Here is a 19684-nt window from a genome sequence, read left to right as displayed (position 1 = left end):
GTCGCTCAGTCGTGTCTGACTCTTTGTGACTATACAATCCATGGAATTCTCCAGCCCAGAATACTGGAGTGGGTAGCTTTTCCCTTTCTCCAGGGGATCTTCACAACCCAGGGATCAAACCCAGGTCTCCCACATTGCAGGGGGATTCTTCACCAGCTGAGCCACAAGGGAAGCCCAAGAAATACTGGAGTGGGTAGGGTAGCCTATCTCTTCTTCAGGGAATCTTTCCGACCCAGGAACCAAACGGGGTCTCCTGCATTGCAGGTGGGTTCTTTACCAACTGATCTATGAGGGAAGCCCACTATAGGGAAGTGAAGTCTCTCAGTCTCTGAGACCCCATGGACTGTAGCCTACCAGGTTCCTCTGTCCATGGGATTTTCCAGCCAATAGTACTGGAGTGGATTGCCATTTCCTTCTCCAGGGGATCTTCTCGACCCAGGGATCGAACCCAGGTCTCCCGCATTGTAGACAGACGCTTTACCGTCTGAGCCACCAGAAAGCCCACTGTAGTCTGTCTCTAAAAACACTATAACCCCTTTGTTCGGGGCTTAGAGCTTGGAGTGTTAACTCCTCTGGGCCCCCTGACATAATAAATCTGAGTTCTTCAACTCTCCGAGTGTGGTGCTTATTTTCTGTAGTACTGGTTCCTGCAACAATGGGATGGGCTGAGGTCCACCGCTCCCCAAACGACCCCCTAGTCCGCCGCGCCTGGCTGGGGAACCCTCCGTCCAGACCCCGCCCATTCCCAGGTCCCGCGCCTCGCTCGCCCCGCCCTCCCCTCGCGCAGCCCCGCCTATCCCCGCCCCGCGAAGCCTCGCCCCCCGCCCGCGACCATGGTGGTGCTCAAGGGCGTCCCCGCGCTCCTGTCCCCGGAGCTGCTCTTCGCCCTGGCGCGGATGGGGCACGGAGATGAGATCGGTGAGCGCTGCTGGGTCCGAGCCTCCGGGAGAGCCGGCCCCGCGAGCCGCAGGCGGGCAGGGCGCCGGGCCTGGGCGGGGGCGGGCAGGTCCGGTTCCTTCTCCAGCCCGGAGGCCGGGCCGAGCGGCCCCGCGCACGGTCCTCCGCAGCCCGCGCGCGCTCCAGCCCCGTCGCCTCACGGCCCTCGGGCCCGCACCGCCGGCGCCCGGGCTGGTCTGGGACGTGTGCGTCGGTCTCTCTTCCTGAGACCGCGGCCGAGCGCCCGGAGCCCGCCCAGCCTTCGGCTACCCCGCAAGTCCTCGGGCGCGCAGGCTCCGGTCCCTCGCGATCGCAGACCCGGGCGGGGCGGGGCGAGTCCTCAGGCGTCGGCCCTGCGGCTCCGGGTCTGTGCCCCCCACGCGGCGCGAGGGACGTGGGCCGACCCACTGTTAAACTATGTCTGGCCGTGCTGGCCTTCCAGTTCTTGCAGACGTGAACTTCCCCAGCAGCTCCATCTGTAGAGGCGGCCCGGAGGAGATCCGCGCCGACGGTGAGCCCCGCCTGCCGCAGGGTGGGTGGGAGGGTGCGCTGGGCTCTGGGCCGCCGGGTGCGGCGGCTCTGCCCCGCCCCCACCAAGCCCGCAGGCACTGCCCCAGGGACCCAGCAGGTCTCCGCGCCAGAATCTCCCCGCAGCCCCCGCCCCCAGACGGAGCCTGGGCCTCCTGCCCCGTCTCACGCAGCACTTGATGGCCTCTTACACATGGGAAAATAGGCCTGACGGAGCAGTGGTGCCCAGCCCAGTCCACGAGCTCAGCCTGTACTCTTCCGTAGAATCCCAGCACCGGAGGCCTGACCCCACGTGTTCCAGGTGTCCGCACACTCACACGCCGCTAAAGAACCTTCTCACCTCATGGGGGTGGGGGGGGAGCAGGGCAGGTCGTGCAAGGGGACAGTGGGAGGTGAGACTGGGGGTGGGGACCAGGTCCTGGAGGGGACACGTAAGAGAGGGGTTAGCAGTCCTGACGGTAATGGAGGTGGGCTGGGCTCGGCTGTGCCTGGGCGCTTCCCACCCCCAGCGGTGTTCTGAGGTGGGACAGTCCTTTCTTTTCATGGCTTCTGTGTTTCCCAGTTTTGTACATGAGCATACATTAGCTTAACAATCAGAAACCAACTCTCAGGACAGCAGAGAGCCTTGGAGCCAAGCAGGGCAGATCTGAGGGCAGCCAAGAGAGGCCTCTTTCTAGACCCCACTATCGTCTCAGGGGGTCATCTCCAGGGCCTCCTGGGATCAAGAAAGTGGCCTGGGTGCCCCTCCTGGTGGACACGTGTTTGGGGTCACCACCAACGGCCTGTGTGGAAGAGTGAAGGTGGGGTAGGTGGGGGCAGACAGAGACAGGGGCCGTGGCTCCGGCGGGGAAACTCAGTGTGACCTCGGTAAGTGTCCCTAGGCGGGCAGCTCGTTCCCGGTATCTGAGGCCATCCTCTGCCCCCAGGCCTGGGCATCCCCCAGCTCCTAGAGGCCGTGCTGCAGCTGCTGCCCCTGGACACCTACGTGCAGAGCCCGGTAAGGCTGCTCCGGGCTTTGGCTTGCCCTCTGCCAGAACACAGGGGGACCACTTGCCCTGATGGGGGTGGGGAGGACCTGTGTTCCCGAGGCCCTGAACCAACCAGAGGAGCCCTGAGGGTGCCCAGGGCAGGGGGGTTGGCCACAGAGCCGAGCCTCTCCGTCACTAGGCTATGGTCATGGAGCTGGTGCCCAGCGACAGGAAGAGCGGCCTGCTGACACCAGTGTGGACGAGCTACCAGTCCATCCTTTCCAGGGCTGGCTATGAGGTGAGCCTAAGATCCCCACTGGGAAAGGGCTCAGGGACCCTCTGTGCCTTGGAGGCCCAGGAGAAGTGAAAGACAGCCCCGGAACTCTGCACCATGGGTATGCGAGTTCCTGCCCTGGCCAACCCCCTCCCTCCCGGGACCCTCATCTATCTCTGCCTGGGGGTCCTCACACACCCCATCCTGGGAACAGCAGGGTACTCCTGGCTCCCACTTGTGGCCAGAGGCCTGGCCCGATGCTGCCTGTCACCCCTTGTCCTGCAAAGGGCTGGGCAGGTCTTGGGTGGGACTTTCCTGAAAGGAGCCGGGGCTCCTGGTCTGGACAGTAGCCCCCACCCACCGCCCTGGGGGCAGCTCAGGTGATTCAGGGGCCCCAGGCAGGTGGCCACCACAGCCCCCTGTGTCCCTGCCTGCCAAGTCCACACAGGTCAGAAGGCCAGTGTCCTTGGGACCCCAGCCTGCAGAGTTTCCCGTTGCCCCCCGGGCCTGAGCCTCAACCCTCCCTCTCTGCCTTCCAGTTCTCCCTGGGGATGGTGGAGAGGTTTGCATTTTATGAGCGGGCGAAAAAGGCTTTTGCTGTTGTGGCAACTGGGTGAGTTCTGGCTGGATCCACTGGGTCCACTGGGTCGCGCTACGTCTGCCGAGCAGGGTCCCTACCCCTCCCCACTCCAGAGCTCTCTCCACCCTCCATGCAGCCCCTGCGCCTGGACTAAATGCCCCACAGGGAATGAGAGAGGCAAGGGGTTTGCTGGGCGTGCCTGGGCGGGGGCCAGAGCGGTGGTCCGGGCAGCCGGATCCTCTCCATCCCCGCCCGGCGCTCAGCCTGCTCCTTGTGCAGGGAGACGGCCCTCTACGGAAACCTCATCCTCAAGAAGGGGGTGCTGGCCCCTAAAGACCTGTGCTAAGCCTATTGAAGACCACCTGCCCAGAGAGGAATCTACACCCCTGAGCCTGCTGAGGCCACCAGCAGACACGTCCGTCCAGTGGCCAGATGAGCCAGCCTGGCCCTCCCCGGCAGCACCCAAAGCTCGCCCCGCCAGGGTCCTGCATGGGCCTCTGCTGACCGGGGCCGGGATCGTCCTGTTTATGAAAATGATGCAAAAGCACGGTGGCGTGCCCAGCGTTGGGTCCAAAGCTTTAAACAGTAGCTCTTTGCCGACTCACAGAGGCCTGTTTGGTGCTGAGTGCAAGGGAGGCTGTTGGCTCCCCAGAGAGCAGACCCCCACCCACTCTCGGTGAATCCTCAGAGGGGAGGTGAGGCCTTCTCCTCCCAGTGGGTTTGGGTCACCTGACTTGGCAGGTCCCTGGATGTGGAACAAGAGTGCACGCAGGTAGAGAGAGACCCGTGAGTGGGGAGAGCACTCAGGGGGCCTGGGGGTCTGGGTGGGGGTCCTTGGTGATGCAACACAGGGCAGAGGGCCTGGAGGAGGTGCGTCGGCCGCCCGGGCAGCCCCGCGTGGCTGCAGGCACTAAAGTGGTCCTTGAAGAGGGGGCTGGGGCCGTTCCTTCAGCCCCAAAGCTGGAGGGAAGGTGTCAGGGGCTGGCCCGGAAGCTCTGGGGACCGACCAGAGTGTCAGCTGTTGGGGCGGAGGGGGCAGTGCCGTGTCCCTGCTCCAGTGGTTAGCACTCACTGACAGCACGCACGGGCCTGAGTGCGTCTGGGAATGGCCAGGGTGGTGGTAGAGGACAGGAGGATCCCCACGCCCAGGGGAAGGGAGCCTGTGAGGCTGCGGCGGCCTCCTGGCCCGTTCTCAAACTGGGTCTCGAACTACAGTGGGCAGGGGTCCCACTGGCCACTGCACAGGGTCCCTCCCTGAGGGTTCCCTCCTTCCTCCTCCAGACTCTACAGGGCTAGATGCGGGAGCTGGGGTGACTGGGGATCCCCAGGGCTTGGGGGAGGCTCCCATGGTCTGGACCCGGGGCTGGTAGACCTGGAGAGCAGACAGGCACACTGGGCAGATCTGGGACTCAGCCTGGGGAAGGGACTGTGTTCTGGCCCGCCACCACTGGGGCTTAATCTCAGACCTTTGACCCCACAGCCGGCCACTTCCAGCTGCAGAAGGAAGTGTTTCGCTTGAAACAGCTTTATTGAGGTTGAATTCTCATGCAGTAGCTGATCACATTTAACATGTTCAGTCAGACTCATTTGGGTGTTGAATCAGCACCTCCATCCCTACCCCCCAGGTTGGTGTGCACTTTGCAGAATTTCGTTCAAGTGGAAGGCCGTGTGTGCCCAGCATGCTCGTGTGGGGTGCTAGCCGTGTGAGTCCATGATTCCTCTTTGCTGCTGAGCGGGGTTCCGCCACTCCCGGGCACCTCTTGGGGGGTTCTGGGTTGCTTCCAGCTCTTAGCTGTTACAGATAAGCTTGCTGTGAACATGAGTGGGGTAAGCACCTGGGTTTAAGGCTCGGCCATAGGGCACGTGTGTGTGTGACTTTGTAAGAAGCCCCCAGGCTGTTTCAGGCCGCTGAGTGGGTTGGCCTCCGCAGCCCCAGAGAATGCGCGTTCCGGCCCGGGTCCTCGTCCGCTCTAGCGGGACTCTCCCGGTGTCGCCTCCATTCTCATTCTCCTTCCCTGATGGTTAATGATGTTGAGTATCCTTTCATGGGTGTGTGTGGCCTTCTGTCTGCTGTCTTTGCTGACATGAATGGTCAGTCTCTTGCCAGTTTTGGACCAGGGCCTTTAACGATCTTGGTCCCCACTTCCCCTGGGGCCCCAGCGGCTGACCTCCTGTCCAGCTTGGTTCTGGCACCGCCTGCCCGGGATGCGTCGGATCCCACAGGTTCAGGCTCAGGACTGCCCTGATGACACCCTTCTCCAGATGTCAGTCCCAAGTGCCTCTGATTGACTGGCTGTAGATTCGGGATTCCTACAACCCCTCCCCGGGCTTGATTACTTCCCTCAAGCAGCTCACAGAACTCAGGGAAAAAGCCAGTCCCTGGATCACCATTTACCCTAAAAGGACAGGACTCGGGAACCGCCGGGTGAGTGGGTCCTGGGGGGCATGTCCCTGCCCTCCTGGGCACCACTCTCACCACCTCTTCACGTGCTCAGCAGCCCTAGGGCTCTCTAGACCCAGCCTTCTGATTTTCTCTGGAGGCTTCATGACATGCACTGGCCACTGGCCATTGATCCAACCCCCCGTCCCCTCCTCCCTCAGGACTGGGTGTGGGGCTGGAAGTTCCAACCCTCGATTCCTGGTGGGTCCCTGGCAACTGGCCCCATCCTTAGGGACCTTCCCAGAGTCACCTCATTCACACAGTGAAGGGTCACACTATCACAGGAAGTCCCAAGGGTTTTAGGACTTGCGCGCCAGGATCAGGGATGAAGACCAAATGTGTTTCTTATGACAAATCACAGTATCACAGCATTTTTCACTTGGTCCAAGCTCTTTCTGGGGATCCCCTGTGCCCACCAGAAGGGTCTTGTTCAATCGTTCAGTTGTGTCCAACTCTTTGCCACCCCTTGGACCGCAGCACGCCAGGCTTCCCTGTCCTACACCATCTGGAGCTTGCTCATACTCATATCCATTGAGTTGGTGATGCCATCCAACCATCTCATCCTTGACTCAGCGGTTCCCGAGTCGTCCCCTTCTCCTCCTGCCATCCATCTTTCCCGGCATCAGGGTCTTTTCTAATGAGTCAGTTCTTTGCATCAGGTGGCCAAAGTATGGGAGCTTCAGCTTCAGGATCCGTCCTTTCAATGAATATTTAGGACTCATTTCCTTTAGGATTGACTGCCTTCATCTACTTGCAGTTAAAGGGACTCACAAGAGTCTTCTCCAACACCACAATTCAAAAGCATCAATTCTTCAGTGCTCAGCCTTCTTTATGTTCCAACTCTCACATCCATACAGGACTAGGGGAAAAACCATAGCTTTGACTAGACAGACTTCTGTTGGGAAAGTTATGTCTCTGCTTTTTAATATGCTGTCTAGGTTGGTCATATCTTTTCTTCCAAGGAGCAAGTGTCTTTTAATTTCATGGTTGCAGTTACCACCTGCAGTGATTTGGGAGCCCAAGAAAATAGTCTCTTACTGTTTCCATTGTTTCCCTATCTATTTCCCATGAAGTGATGGGACCGGATGTCGTGATCTTAGTTTTCTGAATGTTGAGCTTTAAGCCAACTTTTTCACTCTCCTCTTTCACGTTCATCAAGAGGCTCTTTAGTTCCTCTTCACTTTCTGCCATAAGGGTGGTGTCATCTGCATATCTGAGGTTATTGATATTTCCTCCAGCAATCTTGCTTCCAGCTTGTGTTTCATCCAGCCTGGCATTTCGCATTATGTACTCTGCATATAAGTTAAATAAGCAAGGTAACAATATACAGCCTTGATGTACTCCTTTCCCAATTTTGACCCAGTCTGTTGTTCCATGTCCAGTTCTAACTGTTGCTTCCTGACCTGTATACCGGTTTCTCAGGAGGCAGATCAGGTAGTCTGGTATTCACATCTCTTTAAGAATTTTCCACAGTGGTGATCCACAGTCAAAGACTTTAGCATAGTCAATGAAGCAGAAGGAGATGTTTTCCTGAAATTCTCTTGCTTTTTCTATGCTCCAACAGATGTTGGCAATTTGATCTCTGATTCCTCTGCCTTTTTCAAAATACAGCTTGTACATTGGAAGCTCTTGGTTCATGTTCTGTTGAAGAAGCCTGACTTGGAGAATTTTGAGCATTACTTTACTAGCATGTGAGATGAGTGCAATTGTGTGGTAGTTTGAGCACTCTTTGGCATTGCCTTTCTTTGGGATTGGAATGAAAACTGACCTTTTCCAGTTCTGTGGCCACTGCTGAGTTTTCCAAAGTTCTGGCATATTAAGTGAGCACTTTCACAGGATCGTCTTATAGGATTTGAAATAGTTCAACTGGAATTCGATCACCTCCACTAGCTTTGTTCGTAGTGAGGCTTCCTAAGGCCCACGTGACTTCACATTTCACGATGTCTGGCTCTAGGTGAGTGATCACACCATCGTGATTATCTGGGTCGTGAAGATCTTTTTTGTACAGTTCTTCTGTGTATTCTTGCCACCTCTTCTTAATATCTTCTGCTTCTATTAGGTCCATACCGTTTCTGTCCTTTATTGAGCCCATCTTTGGATGAAATGTTCCCTTGGTATCTCTAATTTTCTTGAAGAGATCTCTAGTCTTTCCCATTCTGTTGTTTTGCTCTATTTCTTTGCATTGATCACTGAGGAAAGCTTTCTTCTCTCTCCTTGATATTCTTTGGAATTCTGCATTCAGATGTTCCTTTTCTCCTTTGCCTTTAGCTTCTCTTTTTTTCTCAGCTATTTGTAAGGCCTCCTCAGACAACCATTTTGCCTTTTTGCATTTCTTTTTCTTGGGGATGGTCTTGGTCACCGCCTCCTGTACAATGTCTCGAACCTCTGTCCGTAGCTCTTCAGGCACTCTGTCTGTCTATCAGATCTAGTCCCTTGAATCTGTTTGTCGCTTCCACTCTTGAGTTCAACCAAACACTCAGACTCAGGGAAGAGCACGGCCGCTGGAGGAACAACATCCCGTGACACCGCGGGTCACAGCCACTCCACTCGGGGCAGCTCAGATGTGTGGAGGTGAGGGTCGGTGGGCACCGCCTGGCTAAGAGCCTGTATCCCTAGATGGGGGTGCTGTGCCCAGGGCCACTGCATCAGGGCGGAAGGCAGTGGCTCCCGGGAGGACTGGCCTCAGTTGTCCCTTCCGTGTCTGGGCGCCTCCCCCACCAGCGGTCACTGCAGGAGTGTTGCCTAGTGACTGGGGGCAGAGGGAGGTGACCATGCTCAGAGTCAAGGACTTGGCACCCTCAGGCAGTTGAGCAGTGTGAATGCCCCTGGGAGTTTAGGGGGTTGCAGGGGGAGCCAGCCAGGTGGGGCTCCCCTGACGCCCTCCACCCCGACTGCCATGAAGGAGAAGGGGCCACGCCGTTTCAGGTGACAGACCTCCCCAGGATCTCAGTCAGGGGGCTGAGTGGCCCGTGGTCCCCGCCAGTGTCCCCTGCTCACCCCGAGGCCCCCAGCGCCCGCTGCCTCTCTGCCTGGGCCTTCGGTGCAGGAAGGGCCCAAGGTGACCAGGCTCCAGCAGGGCTGGAGGCAGCTTTGGCCACAAACACCCCCCTGGGCTGCCCAAGGCCGTGCTCAGCGTGGACCCGGGTCTGCCCTCCTTGGGACAGTGGTGCCCAATCACCTGTACTCTCGCTGGAGATGGCTTCCCCCTCGCTGACAGGGTGGTCTGGAGGGGCCGTGTGAGGTTCGGGGCCACCTGAGGCCTGGGTGATTCTGGGGCAGGAGCAGGGCGCCGAGTCAGCACCGCCCCTGTACTCAGCCAGAGGGTGGTGAGGCGCCTGGTGGGGACCAGCACCGCTCCGCCCCAGTTAGGACCGGACCTTGAGCAGGTCTTCCCTGATAGCTCAGTTGGTAAAGAATCCACCTGTAATACAGGAGACCCGGATTTGATCCCTGGGTCGGGAAGATCCCCTGGAGAAGGGAAAGGCTACCCACTCCAGTATTCTGGCCTGGAGAATCCCATGGACTGTATAGTCAGTCCATGGGGTCGCAGAGTCGGACGTGACTGAACGACTTGCACTTTCTCACTTGGGGCAGGTCACTGCCAGGCCTTGGTCTCCTCGTCGGTGCTGTGGGTGCGGCAGCTCCTGTCGGGCTGGGAGGCTTGTATGCTGCTGAGCAGCGCATCCCGGGGTGAGGCTGCCATTTGAGTCCTTGAGGAGCTCGGAACTGGGGGAGAGATACTGGCTCTAGGGCACGTGAGGTCCCCACTGGGCACCTCTTTGTGTCTTAGCCCTGAGCAGGCTCCGTCCAGGCTTGGGGAGGGTCCAGGTACCAAGTGTGTCCCTCTACACCCTGGGACATGACTGCCACGGAGAAAGCCCTCTGCACCTGCATGTGGACGGCGAGTAGCGCTCCAGTGACCTGCGCCCACGACCGACCGCAAGCCTGCCGAGCCACCGGGCACGGAGCCTGGGCCCAGCTGCCGCACCCGCCCGTGCCCTGCCCCCTGCCCCCTGCCGCCTGTCACCCGTGCCCTGCCCCCACTCGCCCGTGCCCTGCCCCCTGTCGCCCGTGCCCTGCCCCCTGCCCCCTGCCCCCTGAGCCAGCACTGCCGGGCCCCTCCTCCCAGTCCTGCTTCCAATGCCGCTCCATCCCCGCCCATCCCAGCGCCCGGGGAGGCCGGGGGAGCAGATGGGCCCAGGCGCGGGGGCACCGGGCGGGACCCAGGCTCAGCTTGCACTGCAGAGACCCTGCGTGTGTGGGGCCAGCCTGCAGCCCCCTTCTCCCAGACAGCAGGCAGGCCGCGATCACTGTTCTTGAATACACACAGCCACCTCTGCAGGCTTTATTTTTCTCCGGCCGGGGCAGGGTCAGGGCTCCCTGGGGTGGTAGATGTGGTCTCGGTCCTCCTCAGGCCCATGAAGCACCTGGCGAGGGGGCAGCACCCGGGCCCAGGGCCTCGCCTCCTCTGGGGCCTCCTCGGGCCCGTCGTGGAACAGGCTGTCCCAGTCGGGCTCAGGACCCTCCCTCGGGCCCGGGACGTGGCCCAGGGCATCATCGGTCTCTGCCGGGGCTTTGGCACCTGGGGACAGACAGAGAGGCTGTGGCCTCCATCTCCCTCCCAAGGCGCCATCCATCCAGGCCGACCCCATGCCCTCCAGCCCAGTGGGCAGTGCCTGCCCCCACCTTTCTGCTCCTTGCTGGTGGCCATGAGCTTGGGTGCCATGAGCAGCCAGATGAGCTGGTTGTCCTTCTTCAGAGACTCGACCGCGCGGGCATCCCAGACCCTGTGAGCCAGAGCACGGATTCACGTCTCGTGTGCAGCAAGAGGCCCGTCCCGGGCCAGGGTCCCTGCCGCACCCCTCCTGCGGGTGGGTCCTGGAGGAGGCTCGGGGGCTTGGCCAGGGCAGAGGTCAGCAGAGCCCGGGGCTTGCGGACGGGGCTGCTGCCATCTGCCTGCCGCCTTGGCCGCCCAGCAGGAGTCAGCCTAGCGGGTGCCAGGGAGATGGGTGGGCTGAGGGGCCAGACCCCCTGGGTGGGGCGGCGGGGAGCCACTCAAACCCCCAGGCCCGCACTCTGCTTGGTCGGTCAGCTCTCAGGGGCTCCCGTACCTCCCCTCCCCAAAGCTGGACACGACCCACCCTTCCACCAAGGTCCCCGGGGGGACGGGAAGGACTGCCAGGGGCACTCACTCTGTGTCCTGCTCAGCCCCGACTTTGCCTTTGGTCTGGACGCGGACCTGGGAGAGTGAGGCCGCAGGTGAGACACAGCGCAGTGCTCTGAGGGGGCGGGGCGGGGTTGGGGGGGCGGCTGGGAGGAGCCGCACCGAGGCCCTCGAGGCACTGCCAGCTCCATCCTGCCCTGGGTCTGACACTTGGGGACAGCACAGGAGCTGCACCCTCTCCACCCACCCCCAGCTGGCGGCCTGAGCACGGGGGCCGGTTCCTCTGCCTGTCCTTCCTGCAGGGCCGACGGGGACAGGGGAGCAGGTGAAACAGCGACCCACTGCCGTGACGGGGCCCAGCAGCTGCGGGACAGCTGTGCCTGTCCTCCTGCATCTGCCCCTTGACCTGGGCACTCCCAGGCTGTAGGGAGGGGTATCCTGGACCTGGAGCTGCAGAAAGACACGGTCCCAGCAGTCGTGGACCCCTGGACAAGCCTGCACATGGAGGGGTCCCAGGCTTCACAGCACAGGGGAGCCTCACCAGGCCCCCTCCTCCACCCGGCTCACCTGGGGTCATGAGACTTGTCCCCCAGACCCTGCTGAGGCCCCCAGTGCTCACAGGCCCTGCGGTTGCATCCGCTGGTGCCTTCCTGCAGCCCCGGGGGCGGCTGGGTGAGGAGCCCACACGTACCTGGGGGATCCGGGCTGAGCCCACCTCCAGCAGCAACACAGCCACCAGGCTGGCAAGCAGCAGGGGCCTGGGGGCAGAGGGCAGGGTGAGGGGCGCGCGGCTCCTCCCCACGGCCTCCAGGCAGGGCTCCTGGCCTGGCCGGCAGTGGTCCAGGGGGCAGAGGGCAGGGTGAGGGGCGCGCTGCTCCTGCCCCACGGCCTCCAGGCAGGACTCCTGGCCTGGCGAGCAGCAGGGGCCGGGGGCAGAGGGCAGGGTGAGGGGCGCGCTGCTCCTGCCCCGCGGCCTCCAGGCAGGGCTCCTGGCCTGGCCGGCAGTGGTCCAACCAGGGAAGCCGGGGCGGGTCCCGCGCAGGTCCACAGCTAGCATCCCAGACCAGGGTACGCGGGCCAGACTCACGTCTGATCCCCACCCTGCAGGTCCCGGTTTCCCGCGGGCCTTGCCTGCGGGCCCGGAACCTCTGTCGGCCGAGTGCTTGGGGCCTGGGGCCGAGGGACGGGTGAGGTGTGGGCTCAAGGCTCCTCTTTAGGGCCCACGGCACCCTGAGGCTACACCCTGTGGCTCCTCAGAGGCAGAGGGCAATTCCCTCCACCCCGGAGACATGGGCAGGAAAGATGGGGTGCTCTGTGTGGACACCTGCAGCCTGACCTTGAGGAGCTCAAAGACCAAGCCGGAGCAGGGCTTCTGGGAAGCGTGGTCAAGGCTAGGCGTGGAGGGACGCGGGGGACATGAGGTGACCTGAGTACTCGAGGGCGCTGGGCTGACGGCAGGGGCGTGAGGCGTGTTAGGGTGCACACGTGTGCAGGTGTGTGCTGTGCGCGTGCCCTGGCGTCTCTCGCCTTATTAAACCACAGGACACTAGGCCCCTGTGGAGTTGCTGCTGCTGCGTGTGTGCTCGTGTTAAGCCACTTCAGTCGTGTCCGGCCCTGAACTGAGACCTCACTGCAGTCTGGGCCCTCCCGGGACGTAATCTGAACCAGGCAGTCCAGGATCGCCTGGCACCGCGGGGGTTCCAGGCCTGGTAGAGAGCAGCCCGCCGTGCTGGCCGCCCACAGCTGCTGCATGTCCCGGGCTCGGGTCGCTGCCCGGCACGGCCTCCACTTCTGTGCTGCTCGAGCTCCTTCTGTCTGCTGACTGGGTGCCACCCAGTTTCCCAGACTGGAAACTCCAGTGGGGTTTCACTTAAATAAACAGACCATCTCACCCGCCGAGTGCAGCTCAGCTGTCCGTGTGTAGGGAGCGTTCCACTCCTGGGGAGGGCCTGGGGGCCGTGGTTGGGGGAGGGACCCAAGGCTTCCTGCCGGATGCCCCAGCTTCGCTTCCAGGCCCACGGAGACCTTCGCCCCTCCGGGTGACTCAGCACATCGACGTAGGGGTTTCCAGGCACATCATGGGGGCAAAGGGCAGGCACCTGCCCTGGACTGCAGGGCGCTGGCCTGATCTGGGCTCCGAGCCCTAGGCAGAGGCTCTGAACACCAGGAGGTCCCCAAGTCACTGATGGGCCCACCTCGTGTCCAAGCTGGGGTTCCTGGAAGAGCCCCCAGAACAGGAGGGCCAGGGGAGCTCTGACTTGAGGAGGGGCCCGAAGGAGGGGGGTGCCCAGCAGGAGCCTCAGGACTTCCCGGGCTCAGTCAACCCCAGCTTCCAGGGTGATGACCCCTTGGTTCCAGCTGCCCCGCCCCCAGGACCCCGAGGCCTCCAGCCCTGCCTCATCGTCTTGACCCCGTTTCCATTTTGTTGGTCATAGACCTGTCTCCTCTGACCCTGGAGTCTCCCACCTGCTTCCAGGGGCTCTCAGGTGCTTCTCAGGGCCAAGGGACCCCAAGGGACAGGGGCTGTCTCTCCCAAACCACAGGGGTGGCCTTTGGAGATGGAGCCCTGGGGACAACGACCATTCTGGTGACTCAGGAGGGAGAGCTCTGTCCCCAAGCCCGGAACACCCAAGAGGAGCCAGCACCTGGGGGGGCAGCCAGACAGAGCCTGGATCCCCGTCCAGAACCAAGCTGGGCTCTGGACACAGGTGCCCCGAGCCTGGTCCGTGTGCTGGGGCTCCGGACCCAAGGGACCGCCCAGCAAAGCTGTGGTTAGACGGGGTGTTGGGGGGACCCGGGTTTAAGGGCGCTAGGCATTACCTTCTCATGTCAGGCCACCTTTCTGGTGCAGAGGGTGCACTGGGGGCTATGGTTTCAGATCCAGGTAGCCGGCAGCCCGGGTGTTCAGACTCTTGGTCCTGCTCCTCCCACTCTCGCCGCTCCGGGTTTTATGGCCCCCATGTGGGCGTGTCTGGACAGAGGTCAGGGGCCAGGGATCCTGGCTGTGCTGACAAGGTGACTGGGTCCGCCTCCATCCGTCGGTCACACCCATGACCCTCCCCAGGAGTGGCTCTCAGCCCGCTCCCGAGACCCGGCTCAGCCGTGCCGCCCCATCTCGGCACCTGCTGGGATCCGCACGGCCTGCACCCACCCACCTGTATCCTGATGCTGCAGGCCTTGTCACCAGGTGGAGGGCGGGGGCGTTCCCACCCAAGCTGGGCCAACTGTGGCTGGAAGCCAGAGGGCATCCCAGCCCACCCTGCCCACCGGGCCCTCAGCCACAGCTGCCAGACTCCTCTGAAATGTCAGGAGTTCACCAAACCTTTTACTCACCCAATACTGAACCCAAGCAGTATCTGACTCTATCCAACATTGTCATATAGTTGTCACACACGAGAGCGTGTCCAGTAAAGGCACTCCTCTGTGGCTCACACGTCTGACTGTGCGTGTAGACGCCCCCTTGCAGGGTCTGCGGTCCCTGCAGCTGCAGCGCGAGCTCTCGCCCTCACGGCGCAGAGCAGACCCAGGCCTTCCGTTCTGCGAATGAAGAGCAGTCGTGCAGCTCTGCCTGCTCATCGCGGCTCCTCTGCGGGCCACACCGCACCTTAGCTGTCCTCACCCGGACGCTGTGATGCTGCAGACGGGCTTTGGCCCTTGGAGCTGCTCATGGCCTCGCCTCACATGAAAGGACTCTGTGTGCATGCTCCGTCGGGTCCGACTCTGCGACCCCGCAGACCGCAGCCCACCAGGCTCCTCTGTCCATGGGATTTCCCAGGCAAGAATACTGGAGTGGGTTGACATTTCCTCCTCCAGGGGAGCTTCCTGACCCAGGCATTGAACCTGGCTCTCCTGCACTGCAGGCAGGTTCTTTACTGTCTGAGCCACCGGGGAAAACCTGAACTACTCACAGCTGAACGATAATTTTAGCCCAGGACATAAACATTTCTTCCACTAAAGGTGACATGGTGACTACCGTTATTGTTCACGCACCAAGTCATGTCTGACTCTTTGCAACCCCATGGGCTGCAGCATGCCAGGCCTCCCTGTCCCTCACCATCTCCCAGAGTCTGCCCAAGCTCGTGTCCATGGCAGATGCCAAATGTCCTGGCATTTCACATGATGCACTCTGCATAGAAGTTAAATAAATCAGTGATGCCATCCAATCACTTCATCCTCTGCTGCCTGAGGAGGCAGTGGCAAACCACTCTAGTATTCTTGCTGTGAGAATCCCATGAACTGTATAAAAAGGCAAAAAGATAGTCGACTTACTAGCAGTGCTTACAAAGCTAGCCCTGCCCCCAACAATCAACTTAACTAGAGAGTTATTCCTAGTAGTGACACTGAGTCCCCCTAAAGCTGAGTTCCCTGACCGAGTTCATGATTAATCTCTCCACCCCAAACTTTATCCCTTTCTTGTTCCCTCTGACCTCAACCTATGCTCCCTGAACGCCAATTAATCAGAATCAGGTGACTGACTGCTACTGTTGATAACAGTGTTAGTGGACTTAAATTGCTGTAGAGATTAACCACCCACTCAGGTTGTTTGTCCAGGCACGGTGAGCTCACAGATCCTGGAGCCATGGACCACCTGGCCTGAGAGTGTAAACCAGAGACATCATGACTCCTGAAACCAGATTCCAAAATGTCACAAAAGGATGATTAATCCCAGCTTCTTTATTTGTGCTCTTTTTTAATAAATCCCCTAACTCAAAGACCAAGTAGGTGGAAGGCTTATCTGAGTTGGTCTGAGTGGATCTGAGGACTGTGTCCCCACCCTTGCCTGTTGTTCAGTCACTCAATCATGTCCAACTCTTTGAGACACCCCTGGACCTCAGCACACCAGGCTTCCTGTCCTTCACTATCTCTTGGAGTTTCCTCACACTCATGTCCATTGAATTGATGATGCCATCCAACCATCTCATCCTCTGTCGTCCCCTTCTCCTTCTGTCTTCAATCTTCCCCAGCATCAGGGTCTCTTCTGAAGAGTTGGCTCTTCGAATCAGGTGCCCAAAGTATTGGAACTTCAGCTTCAGCATCAGTCCTTCCAATGAATATTCAGGACTCATCTCCTTTAGGATTGACGGGTTTCATCCCCTTGCAGTCCAAAGGACTCTCAAGAGTCTTCTCCAACACCACAGTTCAAAAACATCACTTCTTTGGCACTCAGCCTTCTTTATGGGCCAACTCTCATATCTGTGCATGACTACTGCAAAAACCATAGCTTTGACTAGTGGACCTTCATCGGCAAAGTGATGTCTCTGCTTTTTAATACTCTAGGTTTGTCATAGCTTTTCTTCCAAGCAGCAAGCATCTTTTAATTTCATGGCTGCAGTCACCATCTGCAGTGATTTTGGAGCCCAAGATAATGAAGTTTGTCACTGTTTCCACTTTTTCCCCAACTATTTGCCATGAAGTGATGGGACCAGATGTCATGATCTTGGTTTTTTGAATGTTCAGTTTTAAGCCAGCTTTTTCACTCTCCTTTTTCACCCTCATCAAGAGGCTCTTTAGTTCCTCTTCATTTTCTGCCATAAGGGTGGTGTCGTCTGAAAATCTGAGGATATTACTCTCAGCAATCTTGATTCCAGCTTCTGCTTCATCCAGCCTGGCATTTCTCATGATGTTCTCTGCATAGAAGTTAAATAAGCAGGTGACAATACAGCCTTGACGTACTCCTTTTCCTATTTGGAACCAGTCTGTTGTTCCATGTCCAGTTCTAACTGTTGCTTCCTGACCTGCATACAGATTTCCTAGGAGGCAGGTAAGGTGGTCTGGTTTCCCCATCTCTTGAAGAATTTTCCACAGTTGGTTGTGATCCACACAGTCAAAGGCTTTGGCGTAGTCAATAAAGCAGAAGTCGATGTCTTTCTGGAACTCTCTTGCTTTATCTATGATCCAATGGATGTTGGCAATTTGATTTCTGGTTCCTCTGCCTTTTCTAAATCCATTGTAAATATGGAAATCCTCAGTTCATGTACTGTTGAAGCCTAGCTTGGAGAATTTTGAGCATTACTTTGCTAGCATGTGAGATGAGTGCAATTGTGCGGTAGTTTGAGCATTCTTTGGCATTGCCTTTCTTTGGGATTGGAATGAAAACTGACCTTTTCCAGTCCTGTGGCCACTGCTGAGTTTTTCTTTGAAAAAATGACAGAAGGATCTCTGTTTGTTTCCAAGGCAAACCATTCACTATCACAGTAATCCAAGTCTATGCCCCAACCACGAATGCCAAAGAAGCTGAAGTTGAACAGTTCTATGATGACCTACAAGAACTTCTAGAACTAACACCAAAAAATGATGTTCTTTTCATCACAGGAGATTGGAATGCAAAAGTAGGAAGTCAGGAGATTCCTGGAGTAACAGGCAAGTTTGGCCTTGCAGTACAAAATGAAGCAGGGTAAAGGCTAACAGAGCTTTGCCACGAGAACACTCTGGTCACAGCAAACACCCTCTTCCAACAACAGAAGAGACGACTCTACATGTGGCCACTGCTGAAGTTTCCAAGTTTGCTGCATATTGAGTGCAGCACTTGAACAGCATCATCTTTTAGGATTTGAAACAGCTCAGCTGGAATTCCATCACCTCCACTAGCTTTGTTCCAAATAATTCTTCCTAAGGCCCACTTGACTTCACACCGAGGATGTCTGGCTCTAGATGAGTGATCACACCATCGTGGTTATCTGGGTCATTAAGACCTTTTTTGCTTTTTTGTACAGTTCTTCTGTGTATTCTTGCCACCTCTTCTTAGTTTCTTCTGCTTCTGTTAGGCCCATGTCCCTTATTATGCCCATCTTGGCATGAAATGTTCCCTTGGTATCTCTAATTTTCTTGAAGAGATCTCTAGTCTTTCCCATTCTATTGTTGTCCTCTATTTCTTTGCACTGATCACTGAGGAAGGCTTTCTTATCTCTCCTCGCTATTCTTTGGCACTCTGCATTCAGATGAGAAATACCTGTTGTCGGAACTTGCTTTCCACCTTGAGGGGACGGGAGCGCTTGCTGGGCTGCAGTAGTGTCGTCTTTTTCAGGAGCTGACCTCACTGCAGCCTGACAGGGGTCAGCACATGCCCCACCGCCTCAGTGTCTGCGCTCCACTCACATCCACCGAGCCACACAGTGCTGACCACCAACGGTGCCCGACCAGCTTGGCACGCCGCCAGCCTGTACAGTGCGCGCCCCAAAGCCTTTCTCTGTACATGCTCCACAGCGCTTACTTATAGCCTATGGCAAACAAGATATTTGAAAAATGTTGTTGTTGTTTAGTTACTAAGTCACGTCTGACTCTTTTCGACCCCATGGACTGCAGCCACCACGCTCCTCTGTCCATGGGATTTCCCAGGCAGCAATACTGGAGTGGATTGCCATTTCCTCCTCTTGGGGATCTTCCTGACCCAGGGATAGAACCTGCGTCTCCTGCATTGCAGGCAGATTATTTACCCCTGAACCATCAGGGAAGCCTGAGACAATTGCATATTCATATGCAAAAAAAAAAGAATTTAGACCTATGACTTGCACTGTACACAAAAGTTACCTCAAAATGCATCATAGGCGTAAATGTAAAATTTAAAATTACAAAACCACTGGAAGAAAAAAATGAGAAAATATTCATAGACTTGGATCAAGGAAACAGTTCTTAAGCACAACACTGAAGGCATGACAGGTAACAGAGAAAACTGATTTCTGGGACTTCATCCAAATTACAAACTTCACTTCGAAAGAGACTCAAGAAAGTGAAAAGGTAAGTCACAGACTGGGAGAGACTATTTGCAAATCTTCGGAGGCCAGAATATATGAAGAGTTTTACAACTCAGTAACAAGGAGACAAAGAACTCAACTGAAAAAAGTTCAGAACATTTGAGCCAACATTTCACCAAACGTACACAGGTGGCAAAGAGACCCACGAAGAGGTGTGCAGTTACTGATAAAGGAGAAGTGGTGTTTTGAGACAGGACGAGACAGGGCACGCGGAACGCCCCGGCCCTGGGCCTGTTCACGTGCGTCCGCACCGTGCGTCCACCAGACCCCTCGAGAGCGAGAGCGTCTGCCTCACCACGGACACCAAATTGTTTCCCTTCTTCCTTCTCTTCCTAGTTCTGTAAGGGCCAAGCTGGCATGCAGCTCGATTCATACGTGTATTTTTAAAAAATACTTATTTATTTACTTTTCCTGCGCTGGGTCTTGCTGCTGCCCGCGGGCCTCCTCTGGTTGCAGAGATGGAGGTCCGCCCCGCACTGCGGCGCATGCGCTTCCTGCTGCGGCGGCCCCTCGCATTGTGGAGCACAGGCCCCGGGCGTGGGGCCTTCAGTATCGCAGCACAGGCTCGGTAGTTGTGGAGAACGAGCTTCGCTGCTCTGAGGCATGAGGCATCTTTCCGGACCAGGGATTGAACCTGTGTCCCATGCGTTGGCAGGCGGATTCTTACCCACTGGACCACCAGGGAAGTATTTCGATTCATACATGTGTTGATAGATCTGGAATGCATATCTTCAGTGAACTTTACATGAAATGTCAGTGTCATTTCGATGAACAATCCCTTGTCTTGAAAATGTATTCATATAGCTGTCCCTTCAACTTCTAACAAGCAGAACAGCCCTCAGAATCTTCTGAGTTATAAGCCTCAGGCTAGCTTGAATAAAATTCTCTATTTCTTCTTTAGAGCCACTGTTGATTAATTTTTGTTGTTGTTAGCATTGTGAGCTATTAAGGACGCAGACTGAACTCCAGTGAGACGTCAGTCCCCTCCTGGTGGGTATGAGGTCAGTGTTGTGAGCAGAACTGTGTCCTCTCACAACTCACCC

The 19684-nt window shown here is 57.6% G+C and overlaps 2 protein-coding genes across 3 annotated transcripts; one reads left to right on the top strand and one right to left on the bottom strand.

The window, feature by feature from the left end:
- The first annotated feature begins 793 nt into the window (after positions 1-793).
- FUOM (fucose mutarotase) lies at positions 794-3890 on the top strand. 2 transcript variants are annotated; one of them, XM_055561029.1, is made up of 6 exons: positions 794-918; positions 1379-1447; positions 2391-2461; positions 2632-2730; positions 3246-3319; positions 3566-3890. In XM_055561029.1, exons 1-6 carry the CDS (start codon positions 834-836, stop codon positions 3630-3632), a joined length of 465 nt encoding a protein of 154 aa, XP_055417004.1. In that variant the 5' UTR covers positions 794-833; the 3' UTR covers positions 3633-3890. The 2 variants fall into 2 exon arrangements, with proteins under 2 accessions (XP_055417004.1, XP_055417003.1); XM_055561028.1 differs by having other exon boundaries at positions 3550-3890.
- A 6206-nt stretch (positions 3891-10096) lies between these two features.
- PRAP1 (proline rich acidic protein 1) lies at positions 10097-13895 on the bottom strand. Its single transcript, XM_055560339.1, has 5 exons — positions 13711-13895; positions 11582-11648; positions 10919-10965; positions 10413-10513; positions 10097-10308 (listed from the first exon to the last, which is right to left on the bottom strand). Exons 1-5 carry the CDS (start codon positions 13716-13718, stop codon positions 10097-10099), a joined length of 435 nt encoding a protein of 144 aa, XP_055416314.1. The 5' UTR covers positions 13719-13895.
- Between the last annotated feature and the right edge of the window lie 5789 nt (positions 13896-19684).

The sequence above is a fragment of the Bubalus kerabau genome, chromosome 22 (genome assembly GCF_029407905.1).
Source record: "Bubalus kerabau isolate K-KA32 ecotype Philippines breed swamp buffalo chromosome 22, PCC_UOA_SB_1v2, whole genome shotgun sequence".
Taxonomy (NCBI): Eukaryota; Metazoa; Chordata; class Mammalia; order Artiodactyla; family Bovidae; genus Bubalus; species Bubalus kerabau.
Note: the sequence above shows the minus strand (reverse complement) of the source record. Positions and strands in the feature narration are given on the sequence as shown.